We start from the raw sequence: 17673 nt of genomic DNA on the forward strand, positions 1-17673 counted from the left end.
AGACTTCTAGATTTAAAGGCTCTCTTATTCTCCTATCTTTGCCTTATTTGCTTGCTACTCTACCACGCTCTTCCTGTCTTCTACAATCTCAAGGCTCAAGCCATCTCTCAAATAAACATCTGAAAGCTATCTACTGTTCAACACATTCTCTTTCATCCACACTTTCGCACCAGTCTTCAGTCATGGCGTTGTCGGTAGATGTACAGCTTTCCGCCTCAACGTGAGTCCTGCCTCTTTGCTCATACTCTTACTCTTTACGCCTTCATATCGTTCTCTACGTTTCCATTTCACGGTTATCCTGAAACCCATGGTGATGACCCATCGAGTATACAATACTGACTTTGGGACAGTTCTGGCACTCAACGGCCCAGGCCAGTGAATGGAGGGGAAACTCGCTCTCAACGTGATGTGCGGTACACGATGTTCAGAAACGATCATGCATTGTCAGTTGGGCTAGGCTTTACTTCAACGCGGCCAACTTCACAAGTATCCTCCACGACTGCTACCGTCACCCGGCTCGACCTCAGTTACGGAGTCTCAGTCCGCTCCGGAGGCGCTGTCGGGCAACCTCTCAACAACGTGCCAACCAGTCTGCGCGGCGCTGGATCACAATTCCCAAATTAAGGGTCTAACGGCAGCCACTGGATTGGCACCATGTCGTACCACACATTCCCGGTGTGTGGCTGCAACATGCAACGGTGCCTTGGATCGGCCAGTGGTGGTGGATTGACTCTGATCTAGATCCTGGCGTGGGGGCTTGCCTCGAATAAGAATAGCCTCCCGTCGGAAAGTACCTACCGAGATGGTGGTGCGCGGGAGCGGACACGTCTCCGCTCCGAAGTTCGGTGGAGGAGACTCGGCCGGGTCTCTGGGACGAATGAAACAATTGGGGTGAAGAAAAACGTCAATGAGATCACAAAGGGATTACATAAGCTTTCTCTCGACGCCAATGATTTGCGGTTGGATGACGCTGAAGAAGGAAGGAAGCTGCAAATCTGATGGGTCAATGCGTCGCGACTAATTTTGGCAGGAATGCAGAGACTGAGAGGCGGTAGAAACAAACCAAGCAGCCCGGGCAATGGACCGGCGGTGATTTTTTCGCGAGGTTCTGCACATGCATTTTCTCACTCTCAAGCTCTGCATATTGAAACGAATGGATAATTGGAGCAATTTGGGGCATGGGAAAGGTATCAATTGGATTCGGGGCGTTTGGACCAACTATAGTTGGATGGCACCTGCCTCAGCGTGCACCGGCGCACAACTTATTCTTGCTTTGGCGGGGTTAAGTTGGGGTGGGGAGCCCAGTATATCGTTCACATTATATACCTTATCACTTTTAAATATACTTGCATAAGCTATTAGATAGTTTAGATAGACGAGCGATGGGAATACTCTTCTCATCCATCGGCATCACAATTGATTGTTGTCGATAGTGCCTAGCTTTCCACTTTCTTTCATCACCTCCTGGCCTTTGTGGGATTATCCTTGAGATGATCCACGTCAAATGGGCCCGTTACATCCCAATTTGGCGTGATACCCGCCAAACCTTGAGCACAGACAAGAGTCTAAAGAACGGACCGGACCCGTTCTTTCATCTGAATAAATCGACTTTATTTTGACTTCGCATGTTCATGATCGAATAAGTCGTCGAAATCAACTTCGAGATGCGGTCGCAGAGTGATTCAAATTGATTCCTGAGGCTCACTCTCAAAACGCCGCGTAACTCCGGTAAGGCCAGTGATTGCCCCGCTTTCCGACTCGACCGCTGGTCGGTGCACAAGGCAATTAGGCAGACGTTGGGCACGTGAGAGGCAGCCGCTAACGAATCTGGCGAACTGGAGAATGGTTCGCGAATGATGCGGCTGATCATGACACGCAGACGGGCGAAGGACATGAACGCATGGAGAAGCTAAGGTGCGTCGTTTCGCCGGGGGTGAAAGTGTTGTCGTGAAAAATTTTCTCATCCCGAATTGACCAGTGGATGGATGGCCCTGAGGATTCAGAGACAGCCACGTACACTTGGGAGTCAAGACCAATGGCAGGTGTCAAGCGCGCGCGGGCGCGCGCCCGTTCTGCACCCCGAATTTCTACTTTTGCATGCATGCATCATTGCGCCAGGTGAGATTGCGGCATCCAATGTGAAGATCCAAGAGGAAAAACTCTTCAATTGCTGGGGCTGAGATTGATCAGAAAATTTGTCGCGGGCGGCGGGGTTGGAGCAGATTGCAGAACTTGCTGAACGTGGCTGAGATGGGGACTGACAGACGATGTTTGATTGAGAAGGTGTCAGACGGAAACGATGGTGAAAAAATGGTTGCTCATCCTGGCAAAAGCTGGCACGGCTGACTGGGCGAGGGACTCGTGAGCGGTGCCTGAATTGCTTCGTCGCTGCGCAGTAGCTGCGCCTCACAAAATCCGGCGCCATCACGACGAAAAAATGGGGCTGTGCTTTTATGACATGTTGCGCATCCCGTCGACGGGTAGAGTTGTGGCTGACGCAAAGTGGTCGTGGGCTGAGGTGGGAGAATGACGAAGGAGGACTGGCTGGCGGGCGGGCGGGCACCTGCCACATCACAAAATTATTCGCATGACGGCAGTCTGGCGATTTGGGTAATCGCGGGACAAGCAGAAACCGATCAGGTCCGGACCGCATCAAACCATTCGAATAGCGAACGTTACTGGAGCAAGCAGACAGATTGACCAGAGCTGGGAAGAGGTCAGATACCCGAAGTCCTCCGTCAGTAGCAGGTAAGTCCTTGCCCACATCCCCGAGATATTTCCAACACTTCATATATTCGAGAGCTGGCCGGATCACCCTGAGCCTTGGGTTATCGTAATAGCAAAGCTGAGAGGTCAGGATGAGCAGACTCTTTCGCCGGCAGCCTTGGTAGTCGGCTGCCCTGGCACCGCTCAAGTCGGTTCGCTTGTGTACGTATACGTTCGCCTTGTAACATCTCCGCCGTTAAAGAGGGGGCACCTAGGTCGAATGCCGTCGCGCAAAAAAATGTGCTATTATCATCCCAATCGAAAGCTGTCGAGGTTAAGGTGCATGCGACCAACAGGACCTTGAACCGTACGCTGATCACTTAAGGCAAGCAAACTGCGGCAGTCTTGAGAGTCGCCTTCTTCAGACGACACGGCTGTGACTCGATGAGCGGGTTTCAATTCGAGGGTCTGGAACCTCGCCCAATTGAGGTGACTTGCGATTGATTTGGCAATGAAACACGCCGAATGAACCAGGCATCAAGCTGCTCCTTACAAGCGCAAAGAAGCGAGGAGGACGCCGACCGACAACACCATGCGCTTGGATGGGTTGGGGGAACATGTGCCGCGTGCTGGGTGGTGGTATTTGGTGATCGAGGAATTCGGTGTCAGGTACCTATCCAGGATTACCTACCTTCACGAACCACCGGCCGGCCGCCGATGGAATTGGAGACTGTAGCGCTAGCTTCTGGGAACTGGCAACACTGTCGCCTCTTCTTTCCTTCGTGATGGACCGCGCCAAGGCTACATCATGTCTCCACGATCTCAGGTGCAGGGTTCCATGACGGGCCAGGGCAGGTATTGACAGGTACTTGTGAGTCCCTAAGGTACGTAGACAAAAACCGCCCGCCTCATTCGAGGTACGTCGCTCCATCAGGATTTCGCCGAACGAGATGAGATGGTCATCGTCAGAGTACCGCCCGGGATGGTCGTCGTCAGAACATCGTCCGAGATGGCCGTGGTCAGAGCGCCGTCCCAGAATGGGGCTGCCCGTCAGTTTCCCTTGCTTCTATGTACCCCGGCTGCGCGGGCAGGCACATTTCTGGCTCGTTGAACCCAAAGCCACCACCTGTGCCGTATGGAGTAATAAGGTAGATCAGTGTCGTCGCGTATCACCCTGTTCGATCTGCTGCCAGCCCGCCCACCCCCCCCCCCCCAATATGACCAGGCATGCACCTCAAGCTTGGTATCTACCCGGTGCCGGCTCGGGGCAGTCCCGGAAGTTGCGGGCAGCACTACAAAAGAGTTAGGGAACAGGCGAGGAAATTTCAAAGACGATTTTCAAGAAAAAAGAAACCAGGAACACCCAGGCCTGGTTCGCATCCTGAAGTACAATGATACATGTTTCTCTTGCGGTAGAGTACCTTAGTTGTTAGCCTTCAATCATGGGCCCCCTCATCAGTTCGCACCTAGGGCCATCCTCATGCCGATTCCTGACCCCGATCATACCTTATAGATTTCCGACGCCGTCAAGACCAGAGCTGCGTGCGAGCTACCTGCCAGCAGCAAATGACGGCGGGGAGCTTGGCCTGTCAGCGATGGCGACAGGCACGGTAAGATTACGGCCGCACCCTCCTCCTTAGTCCACTGACCACCACCCCCCCCCCCCCTCCAGCAGACCCTGGCTCTTTCCCTCATTCCCAAATTCTTCGGTTTTTGTCTGGCAGGTGCCAGGCCCCTTATCCAGATGACCATGATTTTGCTTGACGGCGCAGTTTCACCTTTCCCCCTTCCGCCGCTACCTTATTCTCTCGCTTCCTACCTCACCTTTCTCGTTCGGTAAGCTCCGTGTCACTTGCGTTTTTTCTCCTTCTTTTTTGCAACATTTCACCTTTGCAAGTCAAATTCCTAGTGCATCAGGTGTTAGAGGGAATAAGACCATGGATTTCCATTTGCTTACTTTCCTCTTGTCTTCCATCCACCCCCGTGTCAACTTCCCAGCATCATATACCACTTGGCTTTGTCCAGGAATCTCTAGACGCACCCCTTGCGAAGCCAATTGACAAGGGGAGGAGAGAGTGGAGGGAAGGTATTGCCGTGAAACTGAAAAGGGTATCCCTGCAATTGCCAAGGTGTGTATTTATTTGCAAGGTGCGAAAGAGGTGGAAGGACGGAAGAACAGAAACAAAAACGAAAAGGAACCAACCTTCCATCTGGCTCAGTGCTTGGCCATGTGTTGTGCGAAAATGGGGAGTTGACCCGGAGTCCGAAATAGCAGAACACTAAGGCAGGGTTCCAAGGCTAGATACCTGTGCAATGTCAGATCCGCACGGTCGGCGGTGGCCAGACCTGACAGATTGGGCGATGTGCACGGTACATGCTATAGATCTACACATTTGTTTACGTCTGTACATTGCCTACTCTAGCACTACTTTTTTTTCCTAAAGAAAAAAAAAACAAGCATGCTTTTCACTGTCAGAAGCCTCTCAGCGAAGCCCCGATCTCCCTGACCCTTGATTAGAGGTATGCACGTAAAGGGTCCATGGAAGAAGCTGCTTTTGCTTTACGGTCGGCATGGTATGTCTCCCCTCTCCGATTGTTATCCGCACCTTGACCTGCTCCGGCGCGAGATGAGAATTACACCTAGAGGTGGTCGATGACAGAATCTTCAACGGGGCGGCAGAGAGGAAGCGAAACAAGCATACCTTACGGACCTTACCTTGCGTTGTGGAGGGGCGGATTCGTGCCTTGGGAATCTGCATGTCACTTTCGAGTCTCGGGTCGCACGAGTCTCATTCCCCTAAGGGAACCACGTATGGCAGTGGACATGGAAAGACAAACAGCTCCCACCCTCCCCTCAAGGAGATCTCCTTGACCAGGAGGTATTAGACCCTGCGCTATTTGAGGAGGGGCCCTGTTTGTAAGTCGGACAGCTCTGGTTCGTAAATTCCCGAGGAGCGGCAGGCCCCCGCCAGCAGTGTTCCTGGCGGCCCACGGATACTGGAAGGCAGAGCCCCTCCCTCACTGAGTTGAGGTGGACTTGGGGAAATTCCCCCGCCGCCGTGCATGACCCTGCCAGGTCGAGCCAGCGATGACAGACACTAGCACGTTGGCCGTCCTTTGCATCGACCACTTTCATTGGCTCTTTGCGACTTTCCGCCGTCACTCACCCAACATTACCACCACCACCCGCGTGCCATTTCTACCTCCTTCGCTTTCCACCACCGCCGCCCTGTTCCTCATTACTTACTTACTCACTTCGCACTTTCTCTGGCCTCCCTCAAACTCTTCACTCCTTCAAGACGTTTAGCTTTGGCAAGTAAAGCTTCAGTTACATCGAATACAAAGCAACATCTAATCTCGAGTCACTACCAAAAGTTGTCTCTTCCTTACAGCTCCCTGACACCACAAGCAACGTCCCCCGGCAAACATTACGACCTTTCTACGCCCAGCCAGTCTGCTGCTTCGTGGAAACTTGAATGGCTCTAGAATCATTCTACCGATCGTACCGACACACACATTCACTTGCAAGCGCAACTTGACTTACCTTTGCAACCCGCAACGCAACGCAACGCCGGGGCCAACAAGATCCAGCATGGCCTCTATCGCACCCCAGCAGGGCTCAGCCAAGTCGTAAGTACCAGATCTCGTTCTTGCACTCTTCCATAGCGCTACACCGCACGCTGCTCCATGAGCACCATGACTTCTTCTTGGTATCTCAGCATCCCTCCCCAAATGCAGCCCTACGACACCTCGAGGGCGAGTATGCCATGCCGGCTCGCATGTAGAGGCATGGCATTCACTCATTCCTGGAGCTTTACCACCGCCGTGAGCAAGTATGCTATGCCGACTAGAATGTGTAGGCACGGAATGCATAGTTTCCTGGGGCTTTACCGCCATCGTTTGCCAGATTCGCGCACTGAGCAAAGCTGCTCTGGGTCCCGCAGGTTCGCAGGTTTGCATACGGTACTGAAGCCAGCGCTCAAGGCCAGCTCGACGTCAGGCATGCCGCAGCTTGAGTCTTGTGCTGGGGAGAAGTTCCCTATCATCCATCATCCATTTCCTTCCTCATGTTTTATTCATTCGTTCGGTTGCGTCGTGGTTCGGCTTGGCTAATATCGGGGTTGCTTAGGGGTGCTTCGGCAAAACAGCTCTCCCAAGAGAAAGGAGCTAGAATTGGGGCTGCAGATCGCCTCCGGAACTTCGAGGAAGACATCGACCTTGAGTTGGTGAGCAGCGATCGTGCTGGGAATCGCGAGCGACTACAAAGCCGAATCGAGCGTGACGTTGACGCAGTCATGCTGGTTGACCAGCTCATTCCCCACGGCGCTGAGGCGGTCGAGGGAGATGCCCCGCCCAATCATAATCAGACAGAAGCCCTTCGGGGTGCTGGGGCGCAATTTTCGGAGTAGTGATGCAGTCGCCCTGAAATTCAAGTCAGTGTCGGCCGCAAATACTGCACCAAGGCGCCGCGACTCCTCATCATCATTCTGGTCGCCCCAACCTGCCCGGTCATCTCAACCTCTGGTGAGGTTCGTGGGGGTCGGTTTACGTGATGGCGTGGTCCGTGCCTGGGAGTTGCAGGGGTGACCTCACTTCCGAGGTCGGCCGTAAGCCCCACCCATTTCATGCCACACAAATGAGGCATCAACACCAAAACAAGGCCGGTCTTCGGGAAGAACCGCGCATCGTGATGAAGAGATGGAAACGAAGAAATGAGAGAGAGCGAGCGAGCGAGCGGTATGAATGGGTTTTCTTTCTTGTCTTTTCTTTCGGTGTTCAAGGAATGGTGCATGGCTATCTCATCTCATGTTGTCGATGAGAGGGGCTTGCCTGAGAGTCGCGTGTTGGATGGGATGCCGGGGATGTGATCGAGGAGGTTTGCATTTCCTTTCGAGTCTGTGTTATGATCTCTTCTGCGGAGTACAGCGTGGCTTCGTGGTCTTGGGCTTGGGATATCGGGAGTCAGGAGCTGGGCCATTTGTGACGCATGGTCGCTGTGGGTAGACTCTCATGAGGTGGCTGGGGGTTTCCATCTAGACTTCTAGAGGGTATGGATGAAAGCGATGAAAAAAAAAAAAGGGGGGGGGGGGGGGAAGGGGGGGGGGGGGGGGGAGGGGGGTGGGGGTGGGGGGGGGGGGGGGGGTGGGGGGGGTGAGGGGGGGGGGGGGGGGTTGATAGTGGGAGGGGGGAGAAGAAAAAAAAAAAAAAAAAAAGGGGGGGGGGGGGGGGAGAAGGCAGATGCGAGATGTAATGGAAGTTCGAGTAGGTAGTATGAAAATGAAAATAAGATGTCGGAGGAGAAAACTGATTGCAGTCACGGAGATGCCAGGTCATCTAATTGTAATCTGAGGGGATGCCCTACCTCAATGCTAGCCAATGAGAGGCCATATCTCGCGTCGCCTAAGCCATCCTCGGCGCCAGGAATCTTAAGCCCGACGCGTCCAACCTCAACAGCGTTTGCCTTTGAGGCATGCATAGGCATTTACCCTTCAAAGCCAATCACGTTGCCGTTTCGTTTCTTTGATGATCCATAAATCTCATGTGACGATGGTTCTTTCAATATTCAGTACAGTACGGATACCGATTCTGCGGACTTTGATGCCTCGACCCCTGCGGCATGGTGGCACTCCTTTTCTGCTTAATCACACAATCCAGATTTCATAAGATAAGTTACCTTGTACACTCTATGATGGGATTCGAGATCCAGCACGTCCCGAATCAGAAAAACGATGAGGTATATACCGTATATCCCGAGCTCAACTAACAAGCATCATCGTGTCAAGTCAATGCTCAGCAGTATGGGCTCATTCGACGGCACATTTCCTTCACATTTCTCATATCCCATTGATCAATACTTATGTACTTAGAAACTATGCCTGGTAATATCTCATGATCTTTGAAAGATGCCATCAAACCACTTCTGAATCTGCTCCGCCCCGTCATGACCAACCGGAGTAACAAGCCCAACATACCCATCAGGTCGCAACCCAACAACAGCACCCTTGCCCGAATCAATCCCATATTTCTCATACGCCCTCTCGGGCTCCTCATAAAACGTCTTACCATCGCTAAACACCTTGTCATAATCCCATCCAAGCTTACTATCAAACGGATGATACGCCTCATGCACATCCCTCAGTAAATCGATCTCGTCCCTCGGCGCAGAGTGCACGAGCACGACGTCAACAATACTCGGATCCGCGTCCGTCTTGAACTTGATCAGCCCGCTATGCGGATCCGACGCGGGACCTAACGCGATGGTCGGCAGCTTGGGCAGGTAGCTCGACAACCACGCGCCGAGGGCGTTGACGGTGTCGCGCTGGGAAGGTTGGGAGATGTCGCCGCCAAAGACTACGAGGCGGAAGCGCCCGTTGGAGGGGAGCTTGTGGTGCAGTTCCCAGAGGCGGGCGTCGGACTGGCGGATTACCTTGTAGGAGGGGAAGCGCTGGCCGAGTTTGCAGTTCGTGGCGAGGGATTGGGTGCTTTTCGCGGTGCTCTTTGTGAGGGTGTTGGGTAAGTCGTCTTCGGTTTCTGGGTCTGCGTCTGCTTCTTTGGCGACGAGGACTGTTGGTTGGTAGTTTACGCCGACGCCGGTTGTGAACTGTGATGCTCTGCGTCAGCTTCATCGTCACTCGCACTCACCCCTCATCTCAACACCGAGAACCGGGCAAAGAACACTTAAGTGGTGTTGATACATACCATCCGACTCGTATGGAACGCCTTCTGGAACACGTCGTCCGACACGCCCGTCTCGCTCTGGATGTCCTTTGGCGGTGCGCCCGTAAAGAGCTTGGAGAACTTGCCGTCAAAGGCGATGAGGTCCTTTGCAATCTTTTTGCGCTCGAGCTCGTACGTCGAGAGGACATCGCGCGGTAGGATGTTCTTGCACGCGAGGCCGATCTTCCAGCCGAGGTTGTAGCTGTCCTGCATCGATATGTTCATGCCCTGGCCGGCTTTCGGGGAGTGCGTGTGCACGGCGTCTGGATCATATGGTTTAGCTCCTGAAGGAGATGGATTGAGGGCAGAGGTATGGGAGCTTTGCTTACCTCCCGCGAGGAAGACGCGGTTGAGTTTGCTAAAGTGGTCGCCTGTTCGCTGACCGATTTGGTATGCCGTCCACCTAACAGCACGTCAGCGCCCATCCACCGCTACAAAAAGAACTTTTGCCAAACTTGCCAGTCGCAGTAGTGGTACTCCAGCTTATAGGGGCTGAAGATTCTTTGTGCAGACTTGAATATGATCTCTGGCGTGATCTGCGACCTGTCGACGCGGCCGCCACCCGCTGAGACCTCCTTGAGTTGGATGTAGAGACGAACCATCCTGTTTTCGCGAGGGATGATCATCAGTGCGCCGGCGGTGTTCTGGATCATGGTCCGGAATCTGATGTCGGCTATCACAAATTAGCATACCTCCGTTCGCGGTGTTGGATCCGAGCAGCTTACGGAAGTCTGTAATGGGGACGATGTCCATCACACCCCTGGAAAACACCGTCAGCTCAATACCTCACCACACCTCATCTCACACTCACTCACCAAATGGCATCAGTACTCTCTCCCTTCATCTCAAACTCCTTGCCTAGCGCCTTCCTAGTCCACGAATGCGCCCCATCACAGCCAACAACATACTTGGCCCTCACAACCTCATCCCTCGCCTCACGGCCCTTGGACCTATCCAAGATCCCCGCGACATCGTCCTCAGCCAAGTTACTCCGGAAAATGCCATCGCTAAGATTACTCAGCATCTGCGTGGGCGTCGCCTCCTCCTCCGTCAAGTGCCGCAGCGTCACCGTCACAGGATGCGCCTCCGGATCCGAGTCCTCGGCCGCGGCCTCGTCGATCTCGAGCGAGGTCGGGATGACCATGCGCTCGACCTGTAGTGGCGTCTCGTTGGACGGGTACGAGGCGCGGATGCCGTCGATGAAGAATTGCTCGATGCGCCCCTGGTGTAGGACGGATTCGGTGAAGCGGGACAGGCCTGGGATTGTGTTTACTGATTTTGCGCTGCGCTGGATTGTGCCGTTCTCGTCTGGGTTCCAGAAGCTGACCTCTACGGTTGTTGTCAGTGAAATCCAAGACCTAGGGTGTGAGGTGAGATTGGGATCTTACCGAGCATGCGGTTTGCTTCTTTCCACACGCGCTCTGCGACGCCGAAGCTGTCTAGGATCTCGAGGGATCTCACTTGGAAACTGTGATATATGTGAGTACTTGTCATGTCATAGAGGAGGGCAATCCCTTTACCCATCTGCTTGGCCAGAGTAGACCTTGGCGGTCCTCTTGTCAACAATACGGGTCTTCACACCGAGTCTGGATAACCAGAGAGCCAGCATAAGCCCAGCAGGGCCAGCCCCAATGATGAGGACGTCGACCTTGCTTTCTGGAAGTTCAGTCATGTTGTGCACCACCAGGAGTTTAGAGATTCAGAACAACAGTGATGGGGAACAGGTGAAGTAGATTGTTCGAGAAGTAGGATAGGTGAGTTAGACTAGTAGTGGTTAAACAATACTAATTCATATATGAAATACGGCAGGCTTTGATTTCCCCATGATCGCGGGCGGATTTACCCTACGCGGGGGCAAGTCCACGGATTAAAGCTTCTTCGGAGCATCATCTGGATTGCGTGTAGCATCATTGGACGTCCACCTATCCGCAGAAAACTGCCGCTGGGAGGCTAAGGTTTTGGGGGAAATAAGCGATGAGAAAGCATGACAAAGAGGGGGAGGGGCCGAAGGGAGGGGCACAATTGGGAACCTCAACCCAAGGTAACTCACGGACGTCATCGGGGGATGTGGGGTAAATCCCCAATGCAGGGACTCACTCAGTTGAGTGAGGTACTGTGTCACTGTATAAAGTACTAAGGTACTTTGTAATGCGGCCGCCCTGAATGGACTGCCACACTGCATCGGGCTGCACTTCATCTCAAGACACACATGGCATGCGCGGGACGGTGTGTGCATGCCACACATGTATGGACGGGAGTACCTCGAAATGTGGATGCAAGCCGCCGCATTCTGGCTTTCCCTGTGGAGGGGTGCGTTTCCGTAATTCCGCTGTGTAAGCGGTATCTAATACGCCACTGGCAGGTGCGGATATTGAGACGCCTCTGCCTTACACAACGAGGTATCTTTCAGCCCACCGGCTACAATTATCCTAACTTTTTGCTTCACAAAGCTAGATACTCCTCGGACCTTTTTCTAGAGTACCGGTAAACGATATCCATGTTATCTATTTCATTCAACGCCCGGCCCGGCCCGCCCGAGATCGCGCCGGACTCTCCACACCCTCGACCCCACGGGACGCTTCTCGTGGCCCTGGAGGACCTCGATCCACGGCGTGTCGCTAATGTCGCCAGCAAGCTCGAGGTTTTCGGGCTCCTCGTCTGACTTGTCGCTCTCAGTGTCCTCGTCCATGACTTCCACCGTGTCATACTTGGAGTTATCTACATCACTGCCGTTGAAAGACTGGTAGTACAAGTCTTCACTGTAAGCCCAGCCGGGGGAGTCGAGCTTGCCGTGGACTAGCAACAAGTGGTGGCCCGCTGCTTTGGCTGCTTCGATGCGTTGCAGGGGAATGGGCGTGAGGATCTGGAGAGCGCCAGTCTTTGTGTCGATGCCTCGCAATAGCACCTGGCCCAGTGTTTGCGCGTATCGTGGATCAAGAGTTTGGGCATCGGTGTTTGGGATATAAGGGATTCCCTCAGGCGTCCTGGCGATAATTGCCTCCAAGTCTAATGCGACACCATCAACGTCCATCACGTCAGCGCTTGATGTCACAGCGGAAGAGTCAATGCTCTCTCTAGCTAGACGAGTGAATGCCCTGACATCCTCGGTCTCGACTAGACACAAGATAGACCCGTTGATGGTCTCTGCGAGAAGGTCTGCCGGCGGTTGGTACTCATAACTTATGATCCCAGTGATGCCGCGGTTCTTCCCCTTGTAGCCGACCATCAAAGGAGGCGATGATGAAAGCGGAGTAGGGTTCCACAGCAGCTGATTCGACGGGTTTCTCTTGGTGTGGAAATACGCCAACGCCTGCATCGAACGTAGATGTGCAGCAGTTCTAGAAGTGAATTCTGACTGCTGCGAGGGAAGCAGCGTAAAGGCCGTCTTACACGCCGCTTGCAAGCCTTCGACGGTCTCCCTAGGGCCGTCTTCGGACATGTAAATGACCTCGGCTGGCTTGATCGTCGAGACGAGCTCACTTAGTAGGTCCAGCCCTGTTCCCAAGACCCAACCCGGGGTGTTGATGATCAACGGCAGCCCTTTACATGTGTCTTGATAGCGTTGAAACAGATCGAGTGCGCACTCCAGATACAGCTCTGGATCGGAGGCAGGTGATACCGAAGCTATTGAGTGACATCTCATAACGGTCACATCCTGCTCGTTCGCCGCAATGCGGGCAAAAGATGGACTCAAGTTGGGTTCTCTGACCTGAACCAAGGCGATTGTACCTGCCGGAGTATACTCTGGCTGCCCGGGATCTAGCTCCATCATAACGACTGATGGTGGTGTTTTCCGGGTTCGAGTCTGTTGGCCAGCGCCCGTGAGCAGCCGGTTTCCCAGTATACGGCCAAAAGTGGATTTGCCGGACGATTTGGGGCCGCAAAGCATCACGCTGAGGGCAGGCTGGTCTGGTTTCGCCTTCGTTAGCCCCGCCAATTTCTTGTTCCAGGCGGGATGCGATCGCAGATCTTGGATCAGAGCTCGCTTCGGCGCGTCTTCAGAGGTACAAATCTGTGCAGTATTAGTATGTGATGGATTCGAGCCGTCCAGGATCTTGACTCACAATCTTGTAGGTATCGGTCTTTGCGCCTAATTTGCTTGCTTTGCCCTCAGGCTCATGCCACAAACTTCGGAAGAGAGGCGAAAGCCGTTCAAGCTTGCGCAGACTTGCACCCTGGGGATGAGGATGCAGTTCAAGTCTAGTCTCCTCCGAGCAGCGCAGCACGGGGATCGCATGGCAGTGAGGGGCATGAACCCATTTGATGCCGTCTGGAGGTCGAACGCTCGCCCCTGCTATAGTGATCTCACCATCGAGGACCTTGATACCATAGCTTCCGAGCACCAGGAAACGCTTGACTTGTCAATGAAACAACTAATATCGCATACAAGGAAGTCTTTACCTCGCTGTCATGAAGTCTTAGCTCTAGAATGCCTCCTGCCACTCTGCGAGAGTTGCTCTTACTCGGCCTGAACGTCGAGAACTGCTGAGGTCCAATCTTTGACGGGTTGATCTCGTCAGGATCTGCGGTAGGGCTACTGCGAAGTCATCAGAGGGGGCTCTCAGGACGAGGTGGAGAGGTTATACTTGGATTCTGTCGCTCCTGCTATTGGCGCAGATGCACTCTGCTCCAGCTTCGACTGTGGCGTGTGCTGGATTGCTTCATCCTCGGCAGAGGCGACCCTTTTTGAGGATCTTCCTTTCGCGGGAGACCGTACTTTGGGTGTGGGCGTGGGAGTTGATACTTGAACATCAGGGGCCGGCTGAGATTCGGCTTGAGGTGCTGGAGACAAGGACGGGCTCGCTGAAAGCAATTGTTGCCTCAAAGCAAATGCGCTCATTGCTATTCGGCTGTTAGCCGTTTCTTAAGTGAAAACGATGTTGCAAAGCACCACAAGAGGTGACAACTAACGCCTTGAGCCCTCAGATGTCTCGACCTTCCGTCGCTTTGGCGTCGCCATGTTCGGTTTCTCTGGTAGCAATGGGGGAAAGTCTTCTACAGTAGTATCGATATCAAAGGGGAATCTTTCAAAGACTGGTCCCGTGCAACGGCAGGAGAGATGTTGATTGTGCCTGCCGAGCAGCTACACCAAGATAACCTCAGGAAGGCACAATCCTTCCCGACTTTGCTCAAACGGTACCTTAAGTACGTTACGGTTCCTCTCACAGTCTGGATGAGGCAGGTAGCCACCCCGTGTCGTGACTGCCTTTTCGCAAATTACCTTCTTCCTGCACCTTGCCAACGCCAGGTCAGCTTTTCTTTTTTTTCTTCTTATCTCAACTCATTGCAACCTCAACTGGCCAAACTCACACGCAGAATTTTGCTCAATTTCTACCACAGTCAAACTGACAACACCTCATTCAATAGAGCACTGTGGGCGTCAATTCGAAATGGCAGGCGAATCCGTCGGACTCCGCGATCGCGATATGAGATTCGGAGGTGAAGCTCTCACACCGAAAAACCGCGCTGGAAAATCCTTCATGCGCATCCGGACACCCACGCCGACGCCAACGCACTTTAAGTCCCCCGGAAGCGCGGCAGGCAGGCGGGTTAGCTCTCACCGCGTCGCGGTTCCCGCTACCACCGCGACCCCACCTCGGGTCTGTGCGATCCCTGCAAAGATTTCTGAATCTTTGCGAGACCCTCGAAAAATTCCTGTCCCAGCCATTCCCGCCGCTTCGACGCCCTCAGTTCCTTCTACGCCATCATTTCGCCTTGTCTCCAGAAGCACATCAGGCACGATGTCGTCACGCAAGCTTGATGGCGTTCACTCGCTGAGCGCAATTCTCGAGAAGCAAGGCCAAGAAGTCGCAAAGCCCAAGAGCAAATTCGCTCGAGGCACGCAGGCCAAGAAGGCCGAAAAGTTCGACCCTCGTGCTCAGGAGTCCGATTCCGACGACAGCTCCAGCAACAGTGACAGCAGCGACGATGATGGTGGCTCCGTTAATCCTGATTTCTTCGCCAAGATTAACGGTCAGATGGCGTCGAGCAAATCTGCCAGCACTCCTCTGAAGAAGGCCAAGCGCGACAAGGCCGATGAGGTTGCCGATAGCGACGTCGAACACAAGACCTCCAACGCGAAGCCCTCTGCCACCAAAAAAGCACCAGTCAGGCCCGAGAGTTCTTCCGAAGAGTCCTCAGCGGAAGAGGCGGCGGCCGACACAGACTCGTCCTCAAGTGACAGTGAGAGCGAAAGCGAGCCGACTGCGAAGAAGCCAGTGCAGAATGCCACAAAGAAGACGCCAGTTGCCAATGGCGCGTCAACAACCTCTTCCAGCGATTCTGAGAGTGATTCCGAGAGCGAGGTCGAAAAGACGACCAAGCCTAAAGCCAAGCCCGCGGTCAATGGTGCGAAGGCAACCAAGCCGGCCTCGACTAGTTCGAGCGAGGCAAGTTCCAGCAGTGGCGAGGAGAGCGCAGAGGACGAGGAAGATGCAGAGGAAGATTCTAGTTCTGATGAGGAGGAAGAAACCAACAAGAAGACTGCCGCTGCTGTTGCCCCCAGACGTAACAGCAAGGACCTCAACGTTCCTGGATTCGTCGGCAAGGATTTCGTTCTGAGACAGGCGCAAGGCGATGAGGATGGCAAGGATATGACCGACTTCTTCACCAAGGCCAAGCTCGACGGCAAGCAGCTCTGGTACTTCACCGCGCCCGCTTCCATCCCCATCAACATTGTGGAGAAGCTTCAGATTCCCTTGGACAAGGCGCACAAGGGAGACACCATTTTCAAGCACAACTCGGAGGACTACACTGTCGGCTTCGACGTTGGTGCCACTGCAGTAGAGCTTCTCATTCCCAACAAGAAGGGCAATCGCTATGAGACAGGTAAGGAGGACGGAACAAGCGCATTAGGTCAAATTGCTAACGCCGCAGCTTAGCCCCCAGGAAGGTCGACAAGGTTCTGCATGTCAAGCGCGTGACCCAGTTGGTTGGTAGCGAGCCCAGCGCTCCCAGGCCCGTTCAGCCAACCCTTCCTCGTCCCCAGCCGCAGGGTTTGAGAGCTCGCTTCCACCCTATTGGTGTCCCCGATGACATTCCGATGGGAAAGATCGGCTTTGACGAATCCTCCGACGAAGATGTCGAGATGACCTCGACACCTGCTCTGCCGACTCGCACCAAAAAGTCTAAGCACACATCCGCTCCCGCAGCTCCGGCAGGTGATGCCATGGATATCGACGAGCCTACCCCCAAGAGCTCGAAGAAGGATAAGAAAAAGTCCAAGGTCGCTAAGGATCCTGTCGAGGACTCTCAATCTACCATTATCGAGGTACCCAACTCGCAGCCTCTGCCCACGACCAAGGAGAAGCAGAGCAAGAAGCGACGTGATAGCATCGAGTCCATCTCGAGTGTGGGATCCAACCCCAAGCCGACTCTTGCTACTCCCAGCCAGTCCAAGAAGGCATCTAAGCGCAAGTTGCCCACAGACGAGGAATCTACCCCGGCCCAGTCATCCAAGGAGAAGGCTAAGAAGGTCAAGCGTGACGCTTCATCCCAGGATACTCCCGCTCAGGGCTCGGTGAAGAAGGTGACGGCCATTCCCCCGCCGACCGTTCCCAAGCCCGGTTTTTCCTTCTCGAGCCTCCCCGCTGCATCCAGCCCGGCCCCCGAGACCTCGACGCCGAAGCCGAAGTCGAAGAGCTCCAAGAAGTCCAAGGCTGATGAACCTGCTTCGACCCGCAAGGAGACACCTATTCTTCCACCCAGTGTTCGTCGCGAATCCGCTGTTCCAATTCCGCAGATCCCCTCCAAGTCATCTCCCGCAGCCGAGGAGACGCCCAAGAAGGAGAAGCGCAAGAAGAGAAAGTCGGAGAAGACAGACGAGCCCAAGTCAAGCAAGAAGGAAACGCCCGTCCCGGTGCCTGGCGCCTAGAAGTCCGTCAGTTTCGGAAAGAAGCCTTTTCATCAGCCCTTTCGACATGGCTTCAAGTAGCCTAGCTACTGTCATCAATGATGCTCGCGCATCATATTAAAGTTGCCCATAAAACCTGTCAGAGTATATACACCGGTTGCAGAGCCGTGCGATTTGGCTTTGCCGACCATGTTTGCGAGCGAGCTTACTCGTGGAAGCTCGCAGATACCAACTTGGTCCACTTTCTTTTTCTTTCTTGCATGCATTGTACCGGAGGGAAAAGTACACACTGAGTTTTGAAGACGTAGTCTACGGTCTTACCCGCTCACACCCCCTTCGCCACGAGCTTTGTCTAGCTCTCGCTCTCCTTGCAATGACGAGGCCTCTGCATCTTTAGA

General features: G+C 53.9%; 5 protein-coding genes across 5 annotated transcripts; 2 read left to right on the top strand and 3 right to left on the bottom strand.

Annotated features, from left to right (window-relative positions):
• Positions 1 to 1591: 1591 nt before the first annotated feature.
• Positions 1592 to 3350, bottom strand: CTAM01_14685 (uncharacterized protein; the record flags this gene model as incomplete). The annotated part of the gene is made up of 3 exons (XM_060530684.1): positions 1592 to 1909; positions 2348 to 2706; positions 3182 to 3350. Coding segments are annotated over 3 exons (846 nt in total), but the record flags the coding sequence as incomplete, so codon positions are not given.
• Positions 3351 to 6298: 2948 nt separating this feature from the next.
• On the top strand, positions 6299 to 7115 carry CTAM01_14686 (uncharacterized protein; the record flags this gene model as incomplete). Its single annotated transcript, XM_060530685.1, has 2 exons — positions 6299 to 6336; positions 6836 to 7115. The coding sequence occupies 2 exons, from the start codon at positions 6299 to 6301 to the stop codon at positions 7113 to 7115; spliced, it is 318 nt and encodes a 105-aa protein (XP_060374707.1).
• Positions 7116 to 8593: 1478 nt separating this feature from the next.
• Positions 8594 to 11095, bottom strand: CTAM01_14687 (FAD binding domain-containing protein; the record flags this gene model as incomplete). Its single annotated transcript, XM_060530686.1, has 8 exons — positions 8594 to 9307; positions 9406 to 9686; positions 9753 to 9826; positions 9901 to 10096; positions 10149 to 10183; positions 10239 to 10752; positions 10812 to 10891; positions 10944 to 11095. The coding sequence occupies 8 exons, from the start codon at positions 11093 to 11095 to the stop codon at positions 8594 to 8596; spliced, it is 2046 nt and encodes a 681-aa protein (XP_060374708.1).
• An 837-nt stretch (positions 11096 to 11932) lies between these two features.
• CTAM01_14688 (uncharacterized protein) lies at positions 11933 to 14383 on the bottom strand (the record flags this gene model as incomplete). The annotated part of the gene is made up of 5 exons (XM_060530687.1): positions 11933 to 13435; positions 13488 to 13775; positions 13825 to 13960; positions 14010 to 14265; positions 14335 to 14383. 5 exons carry the CDS (start codon positions 14381 to 14383, stop codon positions 11933 to 11935), a joined length of 2232 nt encoding a protein of 743 aa, XP_060374709.1.
• Positions 14384 to 14813: 430 nt separating this feature from the next.
• On the top strand, positions 14814 to 17296 carry CTAM01_14689 (uncharacterized protein; the record flags this gene model as incomplete). The annotated part of the gene is made up of 2 exons (XM_060530688.1): positions 14814 to 16251; positions 16305 to 17296. The coding sequence occupies 2 exons, from the start codon at positions 14814 to 14816 to the stop codon at positions 17294 to 17296; spliced, it is 2430 nt and encodes an 809-aa protein (XP_060374710.1).
• Between the last annotated feature and the right edge of the window lie 377 nt (positions 17297 to 17673).

Source organism: Colletotrichum tamarilloi, assembly GCF_030869305.1.
Source record: "Colletotrichum tamarilloi strain Tom-12 chromosome Unknown Scaffold_131.1, whole genome shotgun sequence".
NCBI lineage: Eukaryota > Fungi > Ascomycota > Sordariomycetes > Glomerellales > Glomerellaceae > Colletotrichum > Colletotrichum tamarilloi.